Here is a 26,347-nt window from a genome sequence, read left to right on the forward strand (position 1 = left end):
AAATAAGCACGCTGTACCTATATGCTTAATCAGGTTGTAAGAACACTTCATACTTAACAACAACAAAAATGAAACCAAACAATATCTATAATGTAGGCTTTTGAACTTTTTTAGAAGAATTTTAAGATGGGAAACATGTTCCTAGCTAAACAATTGCTTTTGGCATTTCTGTTATGTAAAAAAAAAACCCACACAACAGTAGTAATTTTAATGAGCAACTCCCTTCCCCAACCTATTAAGTCAAAAGTTCACAAATATAACTTCCAATCAAGGCACAAAATCATATACTGACTTTCTTCTCACTGCTTTCTTCACATTCTCCCCTTCCCCTTAAAAAAAAAAAAAGTTGGTGTAACAATGTCTTCTATACCAGACATTAAATTTAATAGTCCAATAAGTTGTAGCAGTATCTGAGATTGGTTCTATCTATTTTAAATTTAGTTAAATTAGATGAACAGCACATTCTCAGCACATCTTTGTTCATTTTCTGCATTTGCCTTGAAGGGGAAGGGATGAGGGAGAGAAGCCACAGTAGTTTCATGCATATTTTTCAAGAAACTTTATGTGGAAGTCTTTCACTTTCTCCAGTAGGATCGTCAGCTTCTCTACTGGAGGAAGAATGGTCATTCTGAAAAATAACATTTAAAGAAAGGAAAAAAAGAACCCACATTATCTTCAAAACAAACTTAACTGTGATCTTTGCCCTGATTAATCTCAGGGCACAGCTAGTAATCTATTAAGTTTAATATCTCTTTTGATATGATTCTCTTATTTTCTGCATTTATGCTTTAATTGAACTATACTATTAAATACAGCAATTTGTTTCAATTGGCTAATATACAGGAATTCAGGAACTGTTGTTTCCTGTTGGGTGATAAAGAAAGTTATCAGTAAGAAATAACAGCAGGTCAGTTTCCATTTTGGGGGCAGTTATGCCAGATTATACCCTTTTTTTTTGAGCTTTAGGGTCAGGCAGTTATAAGTAAATGTACATTTCTTTTTGAATTGAAAACTTAACTCAGAAGCATTAAATCAATGCAACATCCTATGCTGCAGTTTTTAGTCCCTTTTTTCCTTCTTCTGCATAATCTGAAAACCACAATGAGTATGTCTGCAAGACTGTAGGAAAGACCTAGAGAACAAAATGTTTTTCCCACACTGGTACAGGGATGGCCCCACACTAGCTTTTTCCCGTAGCTGCATGCATGCAGATCTCTAACCAGCTATCTGTGTTGCAGAACTACCATGGCTAAACATACCCTCTGTTACGTTGCTTCAGACCAAACAAGACTAAATTCTGTGATAAATTCCAGCTATCTGTGGCTCGGCTGGAGTAAAGTGCTGGTTATTGGAAGCAAAAGCAATAGAGTTTGTGTTCATGATTTTGGTGTTAGAAGATTTAGTCCAACATCTTGTTTTGGTAAAGCAGAGAGTTATTCAGCATGTTTAAGGAGCAGATTTATAGGGAAGGTACTGCATCGTTCATGCAGTTTCTCCATATGGAAACACTTTTATCCCCCTTCCCCCCAGAAGAAAGCAGGGCAGTTTTTGTAATGCCTTAGCCAACTTTAAGATTAGAGTATAAGCTATTATTATTGTTTGTATTCGTGGAGAAGGCATTTCAAATGTCAGGGTATAAAAATAGAATAAAACTATGTCAGCAAGCTGTGAAAACACCGTAAAAACCTGAATAGCTCATCTAGCAGACCAGGTCTTCGACCTAGCTGTCAGTCCACAGAAAGTGTCCAGTAGAAACTGAGACAACATAAACTGAAATAAAAATCCTTATATTTAATCAGAAGAGAAAGTAGTGGGATGGCACTTGGCTTATTACAGTTCATTTGATTTTAAACAAACAGAAACTGTACCTGAAATGGTAGCTTCCTTCTCTTTGGCCGAATCCACTTCCAGGTACAACACATATTCCAGTCTCTTCCAGAAGTTTCATGCAATAGAACATATCAGGTGCCATCTTGTGAGCCTAAGGAAATGGATGCTTTGGAATTATTGAAGTCAAAATATTCCAAATACGTAGAATTTCATGATTGCTTTTCTTCCTGAAACTTTATCTTATATTATTAGTTTCTTACTCTATCTACTAAAGAAACTGAAAAACAATTGCTAATGGGACAGGTCACACTGTGAATTAAATAACAGTACTTCATGGAGGAACAAGGCTGAAGAACCTACACAAAACATTCACTTCAAAAGAGAGGTTTTTAGATATTTTTGTTTTTCTCCTTGACTTGCTTGTAACTTTTTGTAAAAAGTCTCAGAATTGTACTTACAAAAATCTAAGCCACTGACATTTGACAAGATGAAATTAATTCGAGAGCTGTGTGTTCCAGTTCCGTTGGCAGTTACTATTTTTTCCCCTGAATTATCTGCTAACTAGAAAGTCCCCTGATTAATAAGTATGGAAGTTCTTAAATACATGCAGGTTATATGCCTAATCAAATAATCAGCTGAAAAACAGCCCTATTTTTGTCCCCAGCTATGCTGATAAAATTCCCTTTAAAAAATTAACATTACATATAAGGTAATAGAGCTCTAGTTGGGAACAAAAAGACTTGTCATTTTGTAATACAGCTTACTGACCCAGATGCAGAAAGGTATTGTACAGAAGTAAAATTTGTAAGGAAACCTCCTTCCCTCCTTCCCACACTTGCTGAACAGTTGCTAATGGGACAGTTCACACTGTAAATTAAATAACAGTGCTTCAATGGAGCTTCTTTTGCAGGGTCAGTCACACGCTGCCATTCACAACCCCTGTCACACGTGCTGGCTACCTAACCCAGACACGGACAGCAACTGGGAATTTGCACAGATCCAGCTACTTGCCCACCCTCTTACTTAATCATTTAACACTAACATCTTTGGGTAACATTCTCAACCTGGAAGCCTTAGCGCTGTGATGAAATGCTCTGTTTTGTTTTCCTCTCTCAAAATAAAGGTCGTGTTTTATTTAAGATCATACGTAGTCAATGAAGTGCTGCTTTTGGAACTACATGAGCTTACTCTAGCTCTCGAATAAAAATTCATCATTAGAAGTGGCAGGCGCAGGTGTGTGAAGGTTAAAATGGATTGGGGTAATAATGACTGACCGACCTTGGCTTCCTCAATGGCTTTGGAAGGAATAAAGATCCGTGGGAAAGCATACATAGCTCCTTGAAGTGGATTGCAGTGGATTCCTGGTACCTTGTTAAACATGTCTTCTGTTAGTTTGGCTTTTTTGGCGAGATTGTTCAAAACAGATTCCTTCTCCTGTTTAAAAGGAAGGTGTTCAGTTTGATATATTTGAAGTGGCAATAAAAACGCCAGAGAAAACTATGATGCTTCTAGAACCCTTCCCCGAATTGAGCACTGTGAGGGCTTTGCTGAGCTATTAGAGAAAATGATGTTCCTAATTCCAGTCATAAAGACAGCAATGTGAAAAGGCATTAGCAGGATACTACTACAAAGTGTTGTAGATAGACAATAACCTGCAAAAGTCTCTATCTGCGTGCCCTTTTCTTACATTCTTCCTTCTGAGCATCCACTCTTGACTATTTTTAGAGGCCATGGTAGCTGAACCTTTGATCTGACTCAATACTGTAATTTCTTAAGCCAGATTCAGTTTCATTTTTACAAGTGAGAAACTATTTGTATACTTTAATACAGAATAACATGTTGTTCAGTATGTAGAGGCACTGGATACCTAAGAATAAGGCTGGTTTTTTAACTGTATTTGAACTTACATTACTGTTCAGATTTTAGTAAAAGCAAATCTTATTTAGTAATTCTTTTTCTCATGCTAAATGCAGGAGAGAAGTTGAATTTCTCAACAAGAAAGCTCATTTTATAACACCTTCTTAGCTTTTTTTGGCTCCTAAACAAAGGAACCATAAAAGGAATTAAAAGTACTTTTAAAAATAGTCATATTGAGTTGATTTAAAATACTCTGGATGGTTCTGTAAATTGGTGTTATTACAGGATTGCCTGAGAAGAAAGGAAAGAAGTCTGGACTCAGTGCATATATTGAGTTCACAATATTTAGGATACGTCTAGGAAATGTGCAAAAGAACAAGCATCTTATTGCTGACCTTTATGAACTGTGAATAAGATTCTTCTCCAGGTATTGGAGGATTCACTACAATATCCATTGCTGCTTGTCCTGAGACTGGAGGACAAAGGCGAACAGAAAGCAGCTTAACAAGCTGTCCTTTAATTTCTGGGTGCAAGTTAATGACCTCCATGTAACCTCCTCTGTAGCCACATCTGTGATTAAAGTGAACAGAACAGATGGGTTAACCTCAAGTGCATCAATACTGGAAAAGCAAGGAAAATAACTGCAGAAGTGGAAAGACAATTAATGAGGATCTTACAATATGTAACATACAGGTTGTTGAAACAGCTGCTATACTGATAATGTTTTAAGATGGCACTAAATGATATGTCATTAAACCCTAGTATCCCATACAGAGAAAATGGTGTATGTGCAAGTTAACGACTAACGTGGATTGTTTGCTCTTCAGAACAAGAGCACATGGCTGTAGCAGCATTCATTTGGTCAGAAAACTCTTTTTCTTCCATCTCTTCCTCCCCAAAACAACCAAACCCAAACATTTGTAATATCAAACGTCCCAGTGATTCCAGAGCTGTTCCCTTGAATGTTGGAGACTGTATTTTCCTTTATCACAGGTCCGATTTAGGACTGTAGGATTTCACCTTTGTGGAACTGAGGCATTAGGTTTCTGAAATAAATACAGTTATTATTCGGTACTTTGGAAACCACTGAGCTAATCCATTATTCTGTGCCTTAAATGCTTGCTTTCCTTTTCTTAATAATTTTTAGTTAAAATTAATAGAAGACAGTGGATTACCTTCAGGTCACTAACATGAAACGGCTGTCCAACCAGATTAATGAGGAAGATGAAATAAAAAGAAACTAAAGCAGACTTACTCGCCCATGTATCCCTTAGAGGTGGAGTGAAAAGAGGCCAGCTCAACATTGTTATAGTACTCGGGTCCCATCTCATACAGAATCTTTTTGAAAGAATGAAACTGGCATCCTTCAGAGTACACATTGTCCTGGTAAACCTGAACAGTCAGAAGACATTAATGTGCTCTGTTCTGCCAACTAAGGATAAAAGATGGCCTTTTAGAGAGCCAGGGGTAACACTCGAAACTTAAAACCCTTAGAAGACACAAGGTTATTTTTTAAGTAATAGTTACTGTAATTATATATTTTATCTCGTGTGGCCATAGTTAATAGTTTAGCCTTTGGAAGAACAGTGAGCTTCTTTGATAATTTAACCTTTACTTGTATGTTTAAATTGATTTCCCTTCTGTTTCTTTCCGTTTAAGTGGTCCGAGTATCACATAGGTTTTTAGGTCAGTTCCAGCAAAGTTCCTCCTTGTGTCTCCTTGCTTGAGTCCCCTACGCTTTCTCTCTAGTTAAAATCCAGATCAAGTCACCTCTCATATTAATCCTCTGATATTAAGAATCTTGCATGTTTGTTCATGTCTTAATATAATAACAGAAAATCTGTTCCCTGGACTTAAATACCAATACCACACACGTAACAAAATTACATCTCAAGTGTACTCTTAGCTGTGCTTTTGAGAGAACAGAATATTCCATTACCTCATCAGCCAGAAGAAAAAGTTTCTCTTCCCAAGCGAAGTGTATCACATCTTCAATGCACTTTCTGCTTTGCACCTGTCCTATAGTTGGATTTTTAAAGCAAGAAAAAAGAAAGTTAGTGGATCATATATATACAAATCTTTTCGCCCAGACCTACCAGCTTTTCAGTAACATATCCCGCTTTCTCAGAAAAGTGCTATTGAATTTTAGAATTCAGTTCACTAAGTGTGAAGTTAAGGAACATTTTTGGAGGATTATGGTTCAAAGTAACTTAGTCCACATCAAGCAAAGGAAGTGTGAGATACAGTAATCAATAAGTTATTAAGAGTAGTACTCTGTGTATAGCTCATCATTTGAAATACTCACGTGCTTAGTGGTTAAGTGGGAGCTAGTTTCTCGCTAATCAACCTCAGCTACTCAAAACCCTAAATTATTCTGAAGGAGGCAGTGGTTACCACTGGCTTCAGAGTGTTTCTGTAGTCATTGCCTCTCACAGGCAAGAGGCTACAGACCATGTCAGAGACAAGATCTTTGATAAAGACCAGAAGTGACTGAAAGTCATTCCACAAGTCTGCAGTAGTTCAGTGGAAGCAATGGCTTCAAATGGGATCCAGCGAAGTGAACCAGCTCCTTCCTCTCTTCCCAAATCCCTGGAGTTCCATGATACTGAAAATAAGTTTCTAGAAGCATGACATACTGTCCTACTTAGAGCACTGATGTCTAGAATTCAGCTGTACATATTTGATATGTATTTAGGATTTGCCTGCAATGTCAAATGAATGAAAAAGGGAAAAAAAAATTGCTCTTAAAACCCAGCCATTAAACAAAATTGCCATAGACCTGTGGGATTTCCGGGGTTGATGATGCAGAGGACTTTTGGATTGCAATATGCCTTAGCTTCATTCAAGGAACGGCGAAGTTCATTCACATTTAGAGCCCAGCAATTTTCTTCATCCAAATAGTAGTTCACCTGGATAGCATCTAGTTCAGATATGGCTGCTGAATATAAGGGATATTGTGGTATAGGGATCATCACTCCTGTTCGGGATTTTCCACCTCCTGAGACCAAGATCTTTAAAATTGTCTGAGGGAAAAGTAGGAATTAAAAAAAAAAAAAAAAAGTCACACCCCAGAATTAATAGTGTCACAGAATCATAGAATTATAGAACGGTTCAAGTTGGAAGGGACGTTAAAGATCATTGAGTTCCAACCCCCCTGCCATGGGCAGGGACACCTCCACTAGAGCAGGTTGCTCAAAGCCCCATCCAGCCTGGCCTTAAACGCTTCCAGGGATGGGGCAGCCACAGCTTCTCTGGGCAACCTGTTCCAGTGCTTCACCACCCTCACAGTAAAGAATTTCTTCCTAATATCTAATATAAATCTCCCCCCTTTCAATTTAAAACCATTACCCCTCGTCCTATCGCTCCAGTCCCTGATAAAGAGTCCCTCCCTATCTCTCCTGTAGCCCCCTTCAGGTACTGGAAGGCCTTTATAAGGTCTCCCTGGAGCCTTCTCTTCTCCAGGCTGAAAATAAGTTCTCTTAAGTCTCTTAAGACTCTATACTCTAGAATAAGTTACTGATCTTCCTTCTTAAAAAATCTGGAGTTAAGGTAGATTTCTACAAGCGTACAGTCATTTTCTCATATCAAAGAGCATTTATTTATTTCAAGTTAAGTTACTGGCTGAGTCAGGATGGTCTAACTCATCTTAATGGAATTCTTCTGCATGTCACGGCTTCTAACGATCATGTCTGATCAACTGCAAAATTTGGGAAAAACATTTTGAGCACAAGGCTAGAGGGAAAGTTGGAAACAGGAATATCAAGATCATGATTTTTCTGCTGTGCCCAGCTGTAAGCAAAGAAGCGTCAGCTAGTTGTTGCTTGTTGCCTTCCACTCATTTTATCTCACTAAACACAAGAGGCCAATAAATAAAACCAGAAATTAGAACTGGGGCCTGTGGAGGTTCTCCTTTGGAACAGAGATTCTTTTAGATTAGGAGCAATTGTGGCCAGGTGGGAACAAAGCTAGAGACTCACATTATGGTTTCATTTTCAAATAACAGACCAAAAGTCTGCATGTCTTGGGATGGAAATCTAATGTATCACATGTAGTTTATGCCCAGAAGACACAGAGAAATGTAATGCTTGTGCTAAAGTCAGTCCAGAGGATTTACCTGTGCCCAACAGCTGTGTGTCTATGTGTAGGCTTTCTACTTGTGAATTAAATAAAAGAGTGCATTTGGCGCAGGAAGTGATTTCTTACTTGTACTTCACTCTGAAGTACAGGTGCAATCAAAGCAGGCATCCTTATCAATCATGTAATTGATAGTGTAAAAACAAAAATATCTCTTCAAGTATAACAGCGGTATCCTTTAAGTTTCTCATTGGTTCTAGAACAAAATCTGTCTTTCTGTGCCTCTCATCACATACTAACTCAGCTGCTGAGCTTGTGATTTCTAATCAACAAAATTTTGTACCCACCATTATTTTAAAAACATCAAGCATCCAAAATGTATAATCAGGACCAAATGCAGATTTAAAAACTCTTTAACACCCTCTGCCCCCCAAGTTATGAAAGAGTAGTTGTTTTGTCCTTGGAAGTACCAAATAATGAGACTCATTGTACTGCTGACTTTTCATCACTGGTGAAATCAAATAAGCGTGGTACAGATTTGATATGCCACGCTGCCATTCCTGACAAGCTGCCAGGGTAACACTTGGCATCGTAAACTCTGGAAAGCCAATTCACTAAAGACATCTGGGGAATTGCTCGACAGAACATTGTCATTCTGAGCTCTGCCACTAGATGTCATTTTAAAAAACACCTTTTACAAACAAGCTATAAAACGCTGCCTTATTAAAAGCAAAGGACTGCTGGTTGTTGTCATATCAGTAGCAGTCAGTGTAAAGGAAAAACCTAATAGAGAGTTATTCCTGTCTTACCTGAGGACCATCTTTGAACCTTGATTGAAGCCAAAACCTTGAGTTTTTCCCAAACAAGCTGGTTACTGCAATAGCTCTTTGAGATTTTCACTGGCGTTAATCTGCACTAGCAGAGAGTCTACTAGGAAGAAATGCTGCTGAGACTTCTCACTTCCAAGGTCATTCCCTCTTCCCTCTGCCACTGATTCATACCCTGTAATCTTCAGTGCTTATGTATCTTAACCGCCATTACTTAGTCTGGTCTGAATCTCCTAAATTTATATTTAGGCACCTATGTAGTTTATACTACCTTTGCAAAAGGTACAAGCTAGTATATGTTAAGAGACTTTGTCTTCATGTGCCTGTGTCTTAGCTGGCATCTTACATCCACATAATTGTGTGTGTTGGATATTCACTTACTGTGACCGCAGTATCTGTTGGATCAAACTCACAGGAGTTTGTGAGACTAGATGTTCAGCAGAGATCTGTATTTCCAAAGGTAACTGGTAAATTATAGTTTATATCAAGAAGAGACAGGTTTAATTTTAGCACTTACAGCAATACCATCACTTGCCCCAGTGGTAAGATATATGTTATCTGGATCTGCAGGAACCCCTCCATCTCTTCTTTCAATATATGAAGCAACATCTTCACGGATGCAGTTTATACCTTGACTGGCACTGTAAGATCCTGTGAAAAATAGAGAATGAGATGAGAATTGAGAACAATGAACATCAGATTTCCTGTTTGCTAGCAGAACTCCTGAGCTAGTATTGTATGAAGTAGCTTGTATATATGAGGGCTTTGGATCCTCAGGACTTGGGGGGGGTGTTTAAGGAGTAGGAAAGGTTTGTTCATAGAGCAAAAAATTACTTTGGAATTAGATAAATACAGTTAGTATCACTAAAATACAAAAATAATATTGGTAAAAAGTAGGATTTAAAGGCTACTTTGCAAATTGGGACAGGAATCTCTTTTTGACTATCTCCCAGTTGCTTTCTTTATGTTGAAAATATCTTTACAATGTCAACCAACACCTACTTAAGTAATGGGAACAAGGAACAGAGGTAGCATGTGCAATAGAAAGGAAAACAACTTCTTCAAATTCATGACAAAAATAAGATTTCTATTTGCAATATGAAAATAATATAATACCATTTCTCCCACAGTCTGAAACCCCCCAAATCCTAAACTGCTTCTCTCTCCCCCCACAGCATCTCCCACAACCGCTTTTCAGTTACTTGTAGCAGAAACATCTAGGATCCCCCCAATCTATAAGCCTCATGTGCAGTTTACAGAGCACAACTAATAATCTTAAATAAAAAAAGACTTTAGATGATTATGTGCATCCTTGCTGAGCATGTGCAACAAATAAAGAGTAAAAATAAGCCTAAGCCAAGGCGAGGAACAGATTCAAGCTATGAAGCCTAAGACTGATGGACAATGAAGTGACAAGCATATATCCAATTTAGAACACTGTCATGAAGCTGCACAATCTTCTTTGCTTGTTGGGTGGAGTGGAATAATTGTGCCTGTCTTAACTCTCATCCCTCAGTTATATACTAGTATTCTCCCTGATAACACTTCTGTGAAAGCATAATTTATAAAGACAAAGAACCTTTGCAAGTATTGCACAATTGCATGAAACAAAATGGTAATTCAGGGCACAAAGTTCCCTGATGTCCTAAACGTTTACTTTTACAGGACTAAAAGTTATATTGGGTCTATACACGGGTGTCTTTGACCACAGTGAGGAAGCTGCTGCTAAAGTAGGAGAACAAACCTAAGCTGTCATTCTGTCTTGTTCTCCATTGAGGACTGAGTCCCATGACTCAGTGAGGTTATACAGAAGACCTGAATTCAATTTTCAGGTCTTCTACACTTAATTGTACTCAGTTGATGCCTTTGACTAGAACCCATCTCTTTGCACTGTGGGATGCAAATAAATAAACCCGACCCAAAAAGCTGCATGTGCATATATTAGAGATTCTTATAGATAGGAGAGGGGTAAATTTCTCAGCTGCCTGGAAAGATGTGATAGTTATCCCTCAGGTAAAGTAAGTGATGTCAAAGGAATCCCAGCGTGTTTGAATGCAACAGAAGTTGAGGACATATCTGAGCCTTCATGGTCTGGAAGTAGCAAGACTCAATACTACGAGTAGGGTTTTGCCAAATGAACGTTCATTGGAAGTGAGGTTATTCTAGTTCATATCCAGAGGTCAAGACATTCATATTAACTTTGCAATTAATACATTTAAACAAGCTGGTATAGATGAGAGTATAATGCTTCAAATAGCTTGACCATATGTGTAGTGAAGCCACTTCTGTGTTGGATTGACAAATTTTTTGAAAATAAGGTTTTACTAGAACACAACACCGCACTTGAAGCTACCTGGAGGGAACAGTTTTTGACCTTTGCTTTTTCCCAAGAAAGCCAATTTCTCTTTCTCAGCCATGAGGAGAACAGCAGTAAGTTGTCAGACTACCAACAACATGATGGGAGTAACTTCCATTCAGCTGCACACCCACGTGCCTCGGGCTGCGTGTTTATGGAGCGCGGGACAGAGGCTGAAGAGCAACTGAGGCCAAGAGAAGGGGCTGATAGATGATACTGGAGACAGGGAGGGTGGAGAGAAGGCATAAACCAGTGCAGCAGATCAGTAAGGTCTGCAGGGGTTTTAGTTTTCAGGAATTTAGAGGGATGGATGTTCTTGGTACATATCATATCAAGAAAAAAATCATTTAGACTCCAGCCACTTACAGAACCTGAATTTATCCACTGAAATTAAAAGGGTGTATTCAGAATGATCATCTTATTTGAATATTGCATCCGTTTCAGGCTTATTTCCTCAGCGTTTACTGAGCTAACATAAATTACTTGAAATATGTGATCTTCTGCCGAAAAGAGGATTTTGTACAGAGTCAACATATTTCTGAAATATCATGCAAGGCTGAATTCCTTTCATTTCATTCCAGCATGGGGCCAAGACCCAGCATTCTGAGAACTCTTACCATGTCCATGCATTTGAAAATCACTACAAAGAATGATTGAGGCAAAATTCAAATGTGTCCTCAGTAACTCTTACATGACAACGAGTACTATGTGGATTAATTGTTCCAAAGTAAGCCAGGAAAGGAATTCATGTAATGTTCTACATACAGAAACAAAACCAATGCAAAAAAGGTGAAGATAAAATACATTCTGTATTAGGTTTTATTTTATTAAGTTTCACAGCACCTACTCTCAATAGATGCCAATGCAACTAGGTTCTGCAATCACAAAGATTCAGAAATATGCCAGTTACTCTAATACGTACTCTGCAATGTCACTGTGAGCCTACCTGACAGAAGGTAATTAAGTGTGCCAGATCCTTTGCCGTACCCAGCAGCTGTAACACTATCTGCAGAGTAAAAATTCTAGTGGCATTTCCCACTAGGCAGTACAGTTGCTAGATAATAAAGAATTTGTCTCTTCCATTTCCTCTCCACTGAATATGCAAAGTTTGTACTTATTTATGTGTATATTATACGTATACTCTTGCAGGAACAGTGGTTGAAGAATAGAGTTTTTTAGTTCTTTCAAGGGTTATTTTACCTTGGAGAAATAGGGCTTTGACATCTTCAGTTAAAACTATCTCAGCTAAGTAAAAAGCTGCCACCTTTCAGCTGTGTGGCTTGCCCTTTGCAGAGCATTGTCGCCTTGGTACCCGAGTTTCTGATACCCTAGTTCATATCCTGACAAATATACTTGGACTGGTGGTTCAGGATTAAGATGCAGGACTGTGACCTGGATCAGCGGAGATGGACATATATTGTTTGTTGATGCCGTCGTTATAGGGACAGTAGACTCCTTGGCAGAGAAACATCTAGAGATGATAAAATTGTAAACAGCCCCACCTAGACTTAGCAGGAGACATAGCTCTCAGAGCCCAGGATTAACAGATGTCATAGGAACAGTAACGAGGCTTCACTAGTATTCTCTGCCACGTACTTTTCTAATACAAAAAAAAGGCTCAGCATTCTGTTTAGGGTTATGCCTTGATGTTATTGTGGTGAGGGCTCCATAACTGCATAATCCTCATCTTCCTCTCCTGTGACGAGTCTCGTCAAAAATTTGCGCTATTAATCACTGCTTCTCATTGGGCCACACCGTGAACTCCCCCCCTACCGTTTTGCCCTAGGCCATCTCCCGTTTGACTTGTAACCATATACGACACAATTAAGAAATCTCAGCGTTGCAGATGTTGAAACTACCTTTGTTGATTCTAATACCTACAGAAGCAGCTGAAAAGGATGCTTACCTAAGCTGTTTCCTCCACAACCCTGCAAGATCCGTCTGGCTCGCTTTTTGGCATCTTCTGGAAAACTTGGGCTGTCCAACAGGTTTGGGTATGTACATAGTGCCACTACCTAGAGTGCCAAGAAAATATAAATTGGCCGCTTCTCAATGGTTATTTTAAGTTGGTAATATCACTGTTAACTTTGCTTGGAAATGAAGATCACAAATACTGGCTAATTTAAAACAAAGGTTATTGATGAAGAGTTTGCAGTTGTTTTTCTAAGGGTAGTGCTGACAGAAGTGAAGAAATCTTACTAGGTTCCAAGTTCTGCTGAGAAAAACAGTTATAGAATTATTAACTATTTGTGTTACAGACGGAAGATTGGAGTCCAAGTGAGCTATGCATAGTGCAAACACAGTAAAACACAGTTAATTATTCATATGTTATCTCTAAACAGCTCTATCCTCCACTCTTTGTGTATTACTAGCCCACTTTATTGATAAGAAATCAAGAGTTTAAATATGGAGCAGAACTGAGAAATACAATCAGATTTTGAAGTGCCAGTTGCATGTTCTAATAATCCTTCCTAAAAATAACTTATAGTTCTTATTAACTTGAATTTGTGGGAAATATTTAATTAAAAAAGAAGTGGTGATATGGAACATAGTAAAAGTAGAAACATGACCTTGCAGAATGAAGTTTATGAAGAAATCTAAGACACAGAATCTAGAGGTGTTGCTTGAGATCAGCTTGATTTGTTCCAGTCTCTCTCTCATTTTTAAGCTTACATGTTGTAATATAGATGGGCTGTTGTCATCTTGTGGGACAGTGACTAAAGAATTAATGCATGTGTGCACACAGCCATGGGGAGAAAGGATTTCCCATTGGATCTGAGTAATTTGTAAGTAGTTCTGGTCTTCCTAGTTTGCTGACAGTTTGCTGTGTAGCTCAATTTTATAATCTCATCGCTTGGATGCCCAGTTTGATACAGCTTCAGTTTGTCCTGGAATTCTCTGAATTTACCTTATTGTAGACTGAGGATTTTATGTGTGTGTGTAAGGGATGCACAGTAAATAGCGTAGTGCTAATTTTAAACATTGATTGTGTTTTAGGAATAATACATGAATGTGGATTCTGTTGTAGTCTTTCCTAAAAGTTAACCTACTGATGAGCTTGCCCAGAGGTAAAATGTGCAAAATCAGCAACAGTACAACTAGTTGTACCCAACTGCGTGCAGACCTTAAAAGTACATGGTCAGATGAAGAGAGGCATTTGCTTTTTGTTTTGAGGACAAGCACTTTCTCTTTTGAAGTGCATTATTGATAATGCATGTGCTGACTGATAACATAGGAGAAGTGGCGGGAGATGGGGAACGATATCTGAAAAGTAAGGAAAATTACTGTGTTGAAAGAGGACACTCAGCAAGCAAGACTTTGTCTCAGAAATCAAAATTTGTAATTCTTTACAACAGAACTATTTTAAGTCCAGGTGCATCTAGGGAATAATTTATACTAATACACACATCAGTCAGTTTTTAAGGGATTCTTGGTAACCTAATAAAAAATCCAGAATAATATTTTATAATATTCTTACCTGGCGGAGGAAGGTGATTGGCCTCTGTCCCATTGCATGTGCATCTCCAATGTTGGCTTTAATTACTTCAGTAAAAGGTTTTTTGATTCCCTAAAAAGAGATAGATCATAATGTATTGTTAGGGCTGAAGTAGATGATAAGGAATACTTCTTTTTCGGTATATGTTATATGGTTGTAACTAAACAGTGCCCTATCTCAGAATAGATACAGTATTTAATGTAAAGCTTAGTGCATTTCTTATACAATACTGCCAGTAAATCTTAAATGCTTTACAGAAATGATGCTGACTGCGACACATTTCTAAATGATGGGCTGGCTTTTTTTTTTGGGTGCTAGCTACAAGTAAGAGATTGACTTGCCTGGAAACTACACACTGAAATAGAAGGGATGAAAAAGAGGCATTTTGAATTGTCAGTATTAGAGCAACTTATTTGATACACCTAAGGGAGGGATGGATCAGTCAAGAAGCTAAAAAGATTTGAGGACATTTGAGAAATCCACCAACAAAAGAAACCTCAAGAGCTTTAGTACTTTTTAGAGTAAAAAGATTAAAGATACTGCGTGTTTATTTATTTTCTATTTCGATTAAATATTCATTGTGTGATGACCCCACTTTTCCATATACAGTTGTTTTGCAAAGTATATCATAGTGAGGCTCCATATGATAAACAGCAGAAGTGCTAAATAATCACCATGAATATTTAAAAGCTTCCTAATCTCTGAAATCTGAACAGACAGCCATTTTTCCTGTGAGGAACTGAACAGAGGGGAAAACAGTTGATGAATGTTGATTAGCAATCACAGCTCTTTAAAAAACAAAATAAAATAAGGGAAAAACAGCAAGGAACTGACTGGCAGAAAAAATACACCGTTGATTTAAATAAAAAAGATTAACTGAAAGTAAAGGCCAATATTACAAGAAGAATAAACGAGGTAGGCAAGAATAAATTCATAGCTTTCCTAATGCATATTTAAGTATGAGAGACAGTAGGAAGGCTTTCAAACAGTGACGGAATTTTCATGTGGACTAATGAACTGCAAAATTAGACCTATTTGTTTTCTGTACAAAATTATATATAACGACCTCCTCTGGCTGTGGACAGAACTCACAAAGCTCTTCCTGGCCTGTGTATTTCCAGCAAACTATTGGCTTTGGATATGTTGGATATAGAATGTATGGCTGGCAAGCCTTACCTAATTTTTGCCTTTCTACCATGTGTTGGACTTCAACATCAGACCATTGTTACGTATGCAAAGGTAACAATGACCAAAATGTCAGTAGTCACCAGGGCTATAAATTCCCAGGTATGGCAAGCTTTGGAGGTTTGCAGCTGTGTAATGTGGCTGAGAGGTTATGTGGTAATATGATTCAAATCTTCACGATAGATCCGATCCATCATATAACTGATAGCATTTAGGTTTTTCTTTTGAAATTAAACAGGTAGTTAGAAATTGCAATAAAACAAGACAATTGGACTTATGTGATCCTGACTCAAAAGGGTCAATTTTATATGGCTTTAAGTTTAGCAGGAATTGAAAAAAAAAATCACTTAAAATAATTGAAAGTGACACACTGGCTCCATCAAGTCATTTGCTTTTATGTTTCCTGATCTAACTGAGTGCCTAAATAAGAGTTGTATTTCAGGCTTAAATAAAAAATTAGGAATAGGGACGCCAGATAATGATTACAGGAATCCGAGGCTGAATTTTAGCAATTTATGAGGAAAACAAACAGCTAGAAACAGGTTCTCTTCAAACTATCTGGGGTCCACTGATAACACAACATAGTTTCATTCTAATTTACAAATAAGCAGGAAAAGAAAGATACATGTAGATGGAGAATAAATTCTGTTTGTCTGAAATTAAGAAAAATTCCCACAGATTTTGATTACATTTGGTCCTTCTTACAGCAAACCGAATCAGTCTCACTAGACTTGCACAGTAATAAAATTTTTTTAAAGAGTAAGGGATGCCTCAAGTTAGGCATTCTAAAAAAACATAGCAGTTCTGAGCAATAAGATGAAACAGAAATACCTTATTTTACCAGATTAAAACCACAACAAACTAAACCCCTAAAAACATAAATATATTTAGGTTAGACAAATTAGATGGCTTTTGCACACAAATACTATTGTGATCTGCACTAAAAAATAGTTGCTCCTTTGGTGAGTGAAACACTGAGAGGTAGCTTTGGAGTTTCTGTAGTGGTACAGCCTTTACAACAAAGGTAACAGACCTTTTTGGTGTCTGTGTCAGGTTTATTGTAAATAATGTCATAGCTCATTAGCACTGATACTGTCCAGATCTCTGCCACTGCCAGACTCAGTGTTTATGCCATCACTGCCTTTGGGCATCAACTGCGAGTATACAATCATCACCTACTGCATAAACCCCACACTACCTCTGCTACTAACATAACTGATCTGGAGAAAGTAACAAAACATACAGAACAGTAAAATCCTGGCAGAGAAGGAACAATTAGGTTTTCTTTATTGTACACAATGTTCAGCACTTGTTTAGCACTGTCTTCATGAGATTCACTATATCCCCTCCTAGGGAAAAAGATAAAAATTATGACTACTTAACTTTTTCTCATCTCTTTCTATTACTTGATTTCCAGTCTTTCTATAGAAAGAAGGAATATCAGAAGTTGTTCAGATTTAGTTTTCATTCCTCCAGAACAAAAAGTCTGGTCTTAGCACTTTAGAAAGAATGAACATGGAACAGCAGCAGGCAAGAACAAGTGTCAAATGCTAGTGAATCAAAGTTTCAAAGCAAAAATATCAGAAGCTGGCATCAGGGGAAGTCTAGACAGTGCCTATGACTCCGCGGATGAGTTCCAGGTGGAATTCTACTTAAATCCAAGACAGAATGGCATTAGTCACTGGTTATTTGTGTCAAGATTTCTCCTGTGGTGATGGCACTGCTGCGCATGGGCGTCCGAGGGAAGATTAATGTCAAATACTTTCTGGAAGGTCTATGAAAAGATCTGTATGAAAGGAGGGAGTGTGAATGTGATGTTGATAACCTCAACATCAGGTTGTAGAACACCAGGAGAAGTGCTGCAACAGGACATAGTTTGTTAGGGCTAGATTTATTTCACTGCAAAAGGCTAAGCAGTCTTTGACCATGTCAGCAACATGCCCATGCTGAGACAATCTAAGTCCCTAGTAAGTCAAGGAACATACAGAGGGAGCAGAAACCAGGCCATTGGAATAGTTTTGCTCTCTACTGGCGATGGAGAGCTGCCCCTCCACCTGGTTCTCTCTTTCTCCTATTCTCTATGTCTCATTCTCTCTCTCCCCCTCACTCTCATATTCTCTCTCTCAGTACAGGCAGGCTTTCAAGGTGTGTTCTAGAGGCAGTCTGACTGGATTGTAACTGGCCTCTGCCAGCAGGCAGGGATTTGGAAAAGGGAAGCTTGCAGAACAGGAGCTTTAATAACAAACTTGAGAGCAGTAAGTACCAGATTGATACTCATGTCTACTGAAGAGGGTATGAACCACATCAAGGAGGGAAAACAAGCCCCAGCCCTACAAAACAACCACCTCTACAGCCTTCTGCCTTTGGTGGCACCTCCCACTGTCCTAACAACATGATTCATCGTAATCTTGGGAACAAAGCCAATCTTCTGCCATTCTTTTGAAATTGTTAGGAAAGGGACTAATTGTAGTAGCCATTTTTAAAGCTGAAGGAGCCACCTTGCACTTTCAAATTCAGATGTTAAGTAGAAAATATAAAAATGCATTATTTTTTTTTCAATTGCTGTCTTCTGGATAATGAAAGGATTTTAACGGCATAAAGGAATCTTCCCAGATTTGGAATAAGCTCTTTGGAAATTAGCTTCTTCAGCAGTTACTTCTGTCATTTGCTCTTCTCACAGGAAATGCAGTCTTCCAAAACCCTCTGAAACCTGAAGCAGGTCAGGCAGGATTATTCTAACAACTGTATCAGTGTTCTAAGTATCACACGAAGTTGGGAGAAGGGATTTTAATATATGAATCAGAATTCCTTGGTGCAGAGTCAATACAATCTTTATGTAGTTAACCAGGTTTGGAGAAGCTTCCTCTTCCCCTAGACATGCCCATGGCCTCAAGAAACCCAGCAAGGGAAGGACTACAGTATGAAGTGATGAGCTGTCTCTCAAGGAGAGAGCCAACATGCAAGCAGTGTTGGGGTATTTACTCGATCAAAGAAATGATATGATGCCAGAACATACACTATCCTGAAGAACTAACATGAAGGCAACACACTGCCAGGAGCTGGTTTGTCTCTTAGGAGTTTTAGTGTGCCTGGAGGTTCTCTTTACAGTTGGTGCCATGTAAGAATGCTGGCAAATTGCAAAATCCCACTGTGCCTGCAAAGAGTAAAGGGCACAGACTGACCTAAAGTTGTCTTTGCTAAAGGCCTTAGCAAATTTCAGAGGAAACCCCTCAGTCTGTAGAGAGGCTTGTGTGATTTGGATTTGGTAATGGCGATAGGAAATAATTGAAAAGGGTTCCCTTGAGGAAGCCATGAAAATTGAGGTGCTTTTAATCCCAGAAGAGCGACATGGTGTTTCAACTATTTCTGAATTTCAGAATTTGCCCACTCTTGGCTGCTCCTCTGGGTTTCACGTTCATTGCCATTGCTTTGTGCCTCCTCTTGATGGTTATCGGGCAATAACATCACACTATGGAACATTGTGCTATTTCCTTAGCACACATCGAGTCTGGTTTCGCTGTGACTTGCACAAACAAGCTGTATAATAAGACAGCTGGCAAAACTAAACGTTTCAGCATAGTTAAGATCTATGCTGTAGTAGCCAAATTGCTTGCTTGCCTTTTTTTTTTCCCCTCTCTCAAAGGGCCAAGAAAGCACTACCCAGAGGCCCTTAACTAATGGGCACTTGAAGGCCTGAATTAGCATTCCAATCTTTTTATTAAAACAGCTCACAGCAGAAAAATAAACCTGACCTGCTTACCACAGAGTAAGGCTTGGAGTTTGTGTTATGCGTGTTTAATTCAAGCTGACATGAGCTGTTGTTGGAAGGAAGGAGAAGGCAAATTCTGGATTTTGACTTGAAATGGCAGTGATGACTTGCGCGCCCCCTAATATTAGATGAGGAAGTCGATGGGGCTGACCATTAATTGGCAGACCTGATTCAGGGATTACAGAACAGGAGTTGTCCTCAAGTCACTTTTGCCTTATACATTGTTCAAAGTGCATTTGCATTCAGAAATTTTGCCTATATGAATAAAGCCCTAGATTTTGAATGTAAATGACATAATTAAAATAATGTTCATTCGAAGGAGATCAGACATTAGGACCCTCTTAACTAGAGGACCTATTGGAAAAGGGCTATTTTGGAATAGATTTTGCTACTGTATTCAACAAGAAGAGATCAGATAACTGAATCTTGTAGACTGTGTGCTTCTGAACATATGATTTTGGCAATAGTACTCTTAAAACTGATTTTCTTTCACCTTCATCTGCAGTAGTTTTCACCCTGTTAAAAAACCATGGCTTTTACTACAGATTTGCTTCCATATGCAACATGTACAGGCAACTGAGGAACAACAGTTCTGTCTTAATGAGGTCAAATGCTCTTGCCTGGAAGATAGTTTCTTACTGTGCACACAGTCACGTATTCAAAGCAGAAAATTATAGGATGGTAATTTAAGCTTAACATCTTTCATTACTGGGTGTACCAGTCAATCTTGTATCTTTTTCTTGGCATGTCAATTTATATTTCTGCATGTCATTGTCTAAACTCTGTTCTGTCTTTCCACAACTCCCAGGAACACAGTCAACTCACATTTACAATTAAGTCTGCTGGATTCTAAGTCAGAATTTTTTCTATTCAACTTAAAAGCCTGGAGAATTAATGCAAAAAAAAAAAAAAGGAAGAAAAGCTCTACACTCTTTTAACCAAAATACTTTAGCAGAAGCAGCCGCCTGAGATTATAGCTACATAAATAAAAGGGATTTGGGTAGTTTTATTATCTAAATAAAATGTAGGGAGTGAACCAGTGACTTGAAGAACAAACATGCAACAGGAACCTATTTGCAATAGTTATGCAAATGAAAAACAGGGGCACAGGAGATGAGTGTACAACTCTCTTACTGTAAAAGTAAGTCAGACTACAGGGGCTGTTCAGAAAACACGGGCCTCAATGTGTAGAGGCTGCGTATTGCCATTGGAGGCAGGTAGTTCCAGACGCGGTGGTGGAATGTTCTAACCACCTGCTCTGATCTGAAGGAACTTTCTAGGTGCTACCACTGTATCTCTGCATACCATCCCTCCACCCTTTTCTGCCCTGCAGTTCTGTTTCAGTAACTTGAAAGTTTTGGACAGGGACCTAATGTTGTGTGGCTTACACTAAGCCAGGCAGAGTTTCCAATCTTACGTGCGTTGACTCGTGGATCCTAAAATGCTGTTTAATAAGCAAGTACTCTGCAAGTATGTGTAAGCCAACTGAACCTGGCATAGAACTTAACATTATGTAAAACCTGAGCAGGAAACGGGGAAAAAAGGAGAGTGTAAGTGGAGAGAGATGTCAGAGTAACAGATATGAAGGGACTTTCCGTAACAAGGTTGTTTAAAATTGGCATGAGTGCAAAGTAACAAACCAAGTATGTGTGCTGCCTTTGTAAAATAAAACTAGCTTGTTAGTACTGATTAGGTAAAGAGAAGGGCTTTGTCCAGAGATTACATTATTCTTGCATTGAATTCATGTTCAGGCTGAAATTTCTAAACTGAAAAGTAATTAAAGTCAACACTTGATAAGGTGGCCATCTGTTAGCAAGTCTAACAAAAAGCGGATAGAAAAAAAAATCTTACTTGGTTGAGTTGTGCTGAGAATATAATAATTTATTAAAATATACCTGTACTCTAGCTTGCTGTAAAAAGTTTCCAGAAACACCAGGGAAAACAGCTGAAGGCAGTTCTTTCTCCTTTTTCTCACCTTAGTAAGCCAGAATCAGCTGATTATTACCATTAGCAAAGGGGAAGAGAAATCAGGTTTTCACTTTTGAAGCATGATGCAATTTCAAAATTATTAAAAAAAAAAAAAAAAAAAAATCCGAGAAGTGATTCAAGTAAGTGACTTTGCATAAAGATTTCCAGCTGGAAAGACATGATGTAGATCAAAACCTTGATTTTCCACCTAGTTGAATACAGGTCACAGGCCAACAAAACTTAGGAAGTCCAAGTCCAGCATGCCCCATGTGTGCTCCTGAGCAATCAATCTTATCCTGCTTTAATAGAGTATTCTAACTTGTCACTTACATTGCCTTAATCCTGAGCACATTTGCTGAAATTAATGCCTCGTGTTTATTTACTTTTTTAAAGAACTATCCCTCCAATTGCCTAGTTGGAGACTTCTCAAGTAACATTTTAGTCCTTATCTCTTTGTGCACTGTGGAGTTACAGCTCCTGTTGTAATCATTTGCAGTTAATATACAAAAGAAGGAAGTGCCAGATAGAATAACAGAGGAACTGCTATTCAGAATCTGAGACAGCAGTACAAAACTCGGAGAAGATGAAAGCTTACACTGTGCAAACAGCTTCAAGTAGCTATTTTACAGTCGGGCAACAAGCTGTATAAGTTACACGAGTATGAAGTCTAACTGAATTCAACCAAGGTTAAACAGGGAGAGCCTCTATTGCATCTGAGTAGGCAATGTCTGCATTTAAGATGCTTATAGTTTAGAAACAAATGACCCAAAGGCATCTTGGCAGAACAGGACAAATGCAATTTTACTAGTAGGTATATCATTGCTGCACCCCTGCCTGCTCCTGCTGCCACCAGCCAGGGCAGCGCTTCCATGTCAGACTATGGAGTCCATGCTTTCATTCCTCCCCCAAAGGAAGAAAAGTTCCTCCCCATCCTATGTAGCAGAGTTGCTACGGGGCAACCCTTTTGCTGTCCATAAAGGATAATCATGGATGTAGAGATGCTGTGGGCCGTTACCTTTCTCTGACAGCCGCTTCAGCCTCTTTTCTTTGTCAGGCACTGTTAATTCTGCTGGCAGTGGTTGACCTAACTCTGTGAGCTAAGGTTGAGAGGGATGAAAAAAGTAGTTGTCCGGTTTAAATTAAAAGTAAACAAAGAAGTGCCATTGACCTGTGATCACACAGAAGTCAATTTTAGACCAAAAAATAGACACTTAGAAAACCTATCATATTTCAATTATAAGGAACCTAGATACTACTCAAGGCTGTATAATTTATCAGACAGTTTGATTAAACAATAGAAGGAATAACAGTATTTTTGTCAGAAAGGCAAAGAGGAATGAATAACTTGAGCAGAGTGGAAGAAAATGAAGTCTTTCAGCTGCTTCCTTAAGTTGATTAGTGTTCTCTGCAGACACATTGTCTCAACTTTTGCAGTAACGCTGTCCTTCCCTGCCAACAGGGAGCTTTTTGTTTGCTTTAGTCATCTTAAGAGCATAGTCACATGTCTATGACTGCTGGTAGCCATTGATAATATTCCATGAGGCTGGCTCAAGAAAAAAAGCTTTTAAATGGAAAATGCCATGTAAGTGGGCACAAAACTGCCATAACAATCTTTTAATAAAGCAATTGGCAATGACTTGCTCTTGCATTTTTAAGAAGTGGATTATTCTGCCTGTGACTGAGCTGGTAATTGAAGTAAGCAGGGGAGTTGGGAGGAGTTAGTGGAGATTGTATTATATTTGTTTTGTCAAGTAATACCTCCTGCCCTGTGACGTTAACTTGAAAACAAACACACTCAGCGAGAACACTGGAAGATTTTATACTCTGGAAAATGCACCCACTAAAGAATCCGGTTGCATGAAGTCAATGACACCTTTATAAACAAGTTTTAGGGCAAAAATCAAAACAATTGTTCTGAAATAAAATCTCCATCATCACTCTGAAGTTTTTAAGTAGAATTCTAAAAAAGACGTTTTTAATAAGTATTGAGTTAGACACAAATAATTGATGTATATAATACGCAATGAGCAGAAGGCATGCTTCACCTTCTAAAACAAGGGGAAGCAAGTAACACAAAGACCACAGAATTAAAATAATCTCTTCTCGTTAGCATTGGTATGGCACTGTTTTTGTTCAAAGCACTTTACATATACTAATCAAATTGGCCTTGCAGTACCTGTAATAAGATATCAGCAAGACTTTCTAATGCAGTGAAGGCAGGGAATAATATTTGAAATCATAGAAAAGTAACTATGCCAGATGCTTTACTCAAAACAAAAATAAGTGAGTCCTCCCTCCTGCTGACAGGGGAGGCTGTGATGGGAACTGCACAAGCAAAAAGCCACGCCTGAATTGCTACGGGTTTGTTTTTTTTCAATGCTAAGTCTTAATACTAAGATGAGGAATAAGAGGAAAATACAAAGAACAAAATGTAAGCGCTGACCGATTTGGATGCTTTATTTAGTACATTTTGGCCCAAGCTCTCAGGAGTATCTTGTATCAGGGTTTATTGCCCTAAAAGCACTAACCACCTAAAACTTTGATCAGGTTTGTGCTCGGAAGGTTTGTTGTCCTTAAGTACCTCAACTTGTGCCATTAAAAAAAAAAAAAAAGAGAGAATGAGAGTATCAGTGGTCATCTCAGAGGGTGTTAACCGGCTCGGCTCGGGGACAGCCAGAGGCAGAGGAATGTTGGGTGACCCTGGGGAGAGCTGGGTCCGTCTCCCCTCTTTAGGAGACCGCCTGTTTCCGAGGTGTCTCCCTGCCCCCGGCCAAGGCGGTATCTCCGACATCCTCATCCACGTTTTAAAGGCTCTATCAGTCTGATGAAAGCCGGTCAGTCACCCTCTTGTATAACGCAAAGGACACGGGATTGCAGCAAAGGGTCAAAGTGGCTTAAGAAATGTAAACCCTGCTTTATGGGGGTATACTGTATTTGCCTTACGCAATGAGTGACACGAGATAAACAGTAGCCAGAGGGCGGGTTTCTTTGTTTTCTGCCTCTCCCGCCTCCCGTGTGAAGGGGGGCGAGTGAGGGGGTGTCCCGCAGCGGAGCGGGGCCGGGGGCGGCCCGGGCAGGGTCGGGAGGGCGGCTCCCGCAGCCCCCCCCCCGCGGGTAGAGCGCGTCCGGCCGCGGCTTCGGGCAGGGGAGGTGATGGCCGGGGGGGGGGGGGGGCGGGGAAAGATGCTCGTGGTTTTGCGAGTTTCTAACTCGGTAGGAGGCGCGGCACTGGCAGCAGCGCCGCCTCCCCCCGCCGCCCGCTTTCCCGAGGCTTCCACAGGGTCGCGGCTCAGCCCCGCCGGGTGTCAGCGGCCCCGCCGGCCCCACCGTTTGCCACGTCGGCCCCACCGCCGGCCGCGGCCCTGCCGAGCCCCCCGATGCCCCCAATCAGGAGCGGCGGTGGCGGAGGAGTGCCCCGGGGGCAGGGCCAGCGCGGGCGGCGGCGGGCACGCCGGGGAGCGGAGCGGAGCGCGGCGGCGGGGAGTCCGCCCTGCCCTGCCCCGCATCCCCCCGCCGCCCCTGCCTCACCTTCCGCAGCTCCTTCTCGATCTCGCCGGCTTTAAGGACGATGGGGCCCCGCACTGCATATTCCACCGCCTTCACTTGCGGGTTCATGGACTCCAGCGTCAGGATCTTCTCCCTGCTCGCCTTCTCGGTGATCTTCACCGCGGAGGCCTTGGCAGCGCTGCTCCGGCGCACCGTCCCCTCCCGCGCCGGCGGCGGGAGCCGGGGACACGGCGGCTGCCGCCCCCCCGCCAGCCAAGCGGCGCAGCGCAAAGCCATGTCTTTCCTTCCGCTTCGGCAGCCCCCCGGCCCTTGGCAGCCCAGGCTTGCCGCAGTTTGCTTGGCAACCGAGACAAAACGATGCATGGTCTCTCCGGCAGCTCCCGAAGCGAGAGTCCTGATCTTCCCAAAGCAGGAGAGGGATACCAGTGCTGAGGGTCGGTGTGCCCTGTAATCAGCAGGGCGAGCCGGTGAGACGCACACGAGGAAGGGATGTAGTCAGGAGAAACGCCGAGGAGCTGGCACAGTTACACGTACATGCTCGATCCTCCCATGCCCGGATCCTGCAAACTTAATTGCGACGGGTACAACTGATCTTGCGGCGCCGCGATGCCACCAGAGGAGCCCTAGATCCCACCATTGCATCAGAACAGCCTTGCGGACCCCTCTCCCCAACAGAAAGCGCTATAGTGCTCCGGAAGAGTCCCGGGTAAAACCATCCTTTCCTCAGCCGGTGGCGGCCGCCCCCCCGCCGCCGCCGCCGCTCACCCCGCGGGGCCCGGGGCGTGCGAAGGTGCGGGTTGCAGCAGCCAGACTGCCGGGCGCGCTGCCTGGCGGGTTTTGTAGTTCCTGCAGCCCTCGCCTGCGCCTGCCCACAGCATCAGGTGATGGGCAGGGAACTACCGCGCCCACAGCGCCCCCCCTCCGTCCCCCCGCCCGCCCCGGGGTCCCGCATTGTCTGCCGCCGCCGCCCGCGGGGTGTGGGGGGGTGGGGGACACGACACGCTCCCGGTGCTGGAGATGCCGGGGGAACCGGGGAGGGGGCAAACCCAGGGGCGTTTCCTAAGGGAACGGCAAAGCCAAGTCTTCTCGGTGCCAGCCCCGGAGCGGGGCCGGGGGGCGGCGGGGGCCGGGGCCGCAGCCCCGACGGGCGGGGGGGGGCGGCGGGGTCCGGGGCGAGTTCCGCCGTGCCGCCGCCTGCCCGCGGCGGGGAGCGCTGCCTTTGTCTGGGTGTGTGTTTTTTTTTTCTGCTCTGCGGTTTGGGAAATGCAATATTGCCCCCGCCGGTTCTCCGCTGGCCGTCGGGGGGAAAAAGCCTCCCGCTCTGGTTTCCCAGCTCGGCGGTGGCGTCAGAAATGTCGGCGGGGGGGGGTGTGGGGTGTGCTGCGGATGGGTCACCTGTTGCTGGGGGAGAGGGAGATGGGGCAGGGAGGCTGAGCGCCAGCAGCCTCATCTCACACCCTGTCACCCTGCCAGTGGAG

At 41.1% G+C, this 26,347-nt stretch overlaps 1 protein-coding gene across 1 annotated transcript; it reads right to left on the minus strand.

Moving 5' to 3' along the window:
• Nucleotides 1-25,646, minus strand: GPT2 (glutamic--pyruvic transaminase 2). Its single transcript, XM_074158134.1, has 11 exons — nt 24,891-25,646; nt 14,423-14,512; nt 12,851-12,959; nt 9,106-9,239; nt 6,467-6,710; nt 5,627-5,706; nt 4,943-5,079; nt 4,083-4,257; nt 3,109-3,264; nt 1,869-1,981; nt 1-628 (listed from the first exon to the last, which is right to left on the minus strand). The coding sequence occupies exons 1-11, from the start codon at nt 25,230-25,232 to the stop codon at nt 538-540; spliced, it is 1,671 nt and encodes a 556-aa protein (XP_074014235.1). The 5' UTR covers nt 25,233-25,646; the 3' UTR covers nt 1-537.
• Nucleotides 25,647-26,347: the final 701 nt, after the last annotated feature.

This window comes from Numenius arquata, chromosome 13 (genome assembly GCF_964106895.1).
Source record: "Numenius arquata chromosome 13, bNumArq3.hap1.1, whole genome shotgun sequence".
NCBI lineage: Eukaryota > Metazoa > Chordata > Aves > Charadriiformes > Scolopacidae > Numenius > Numenius arquata.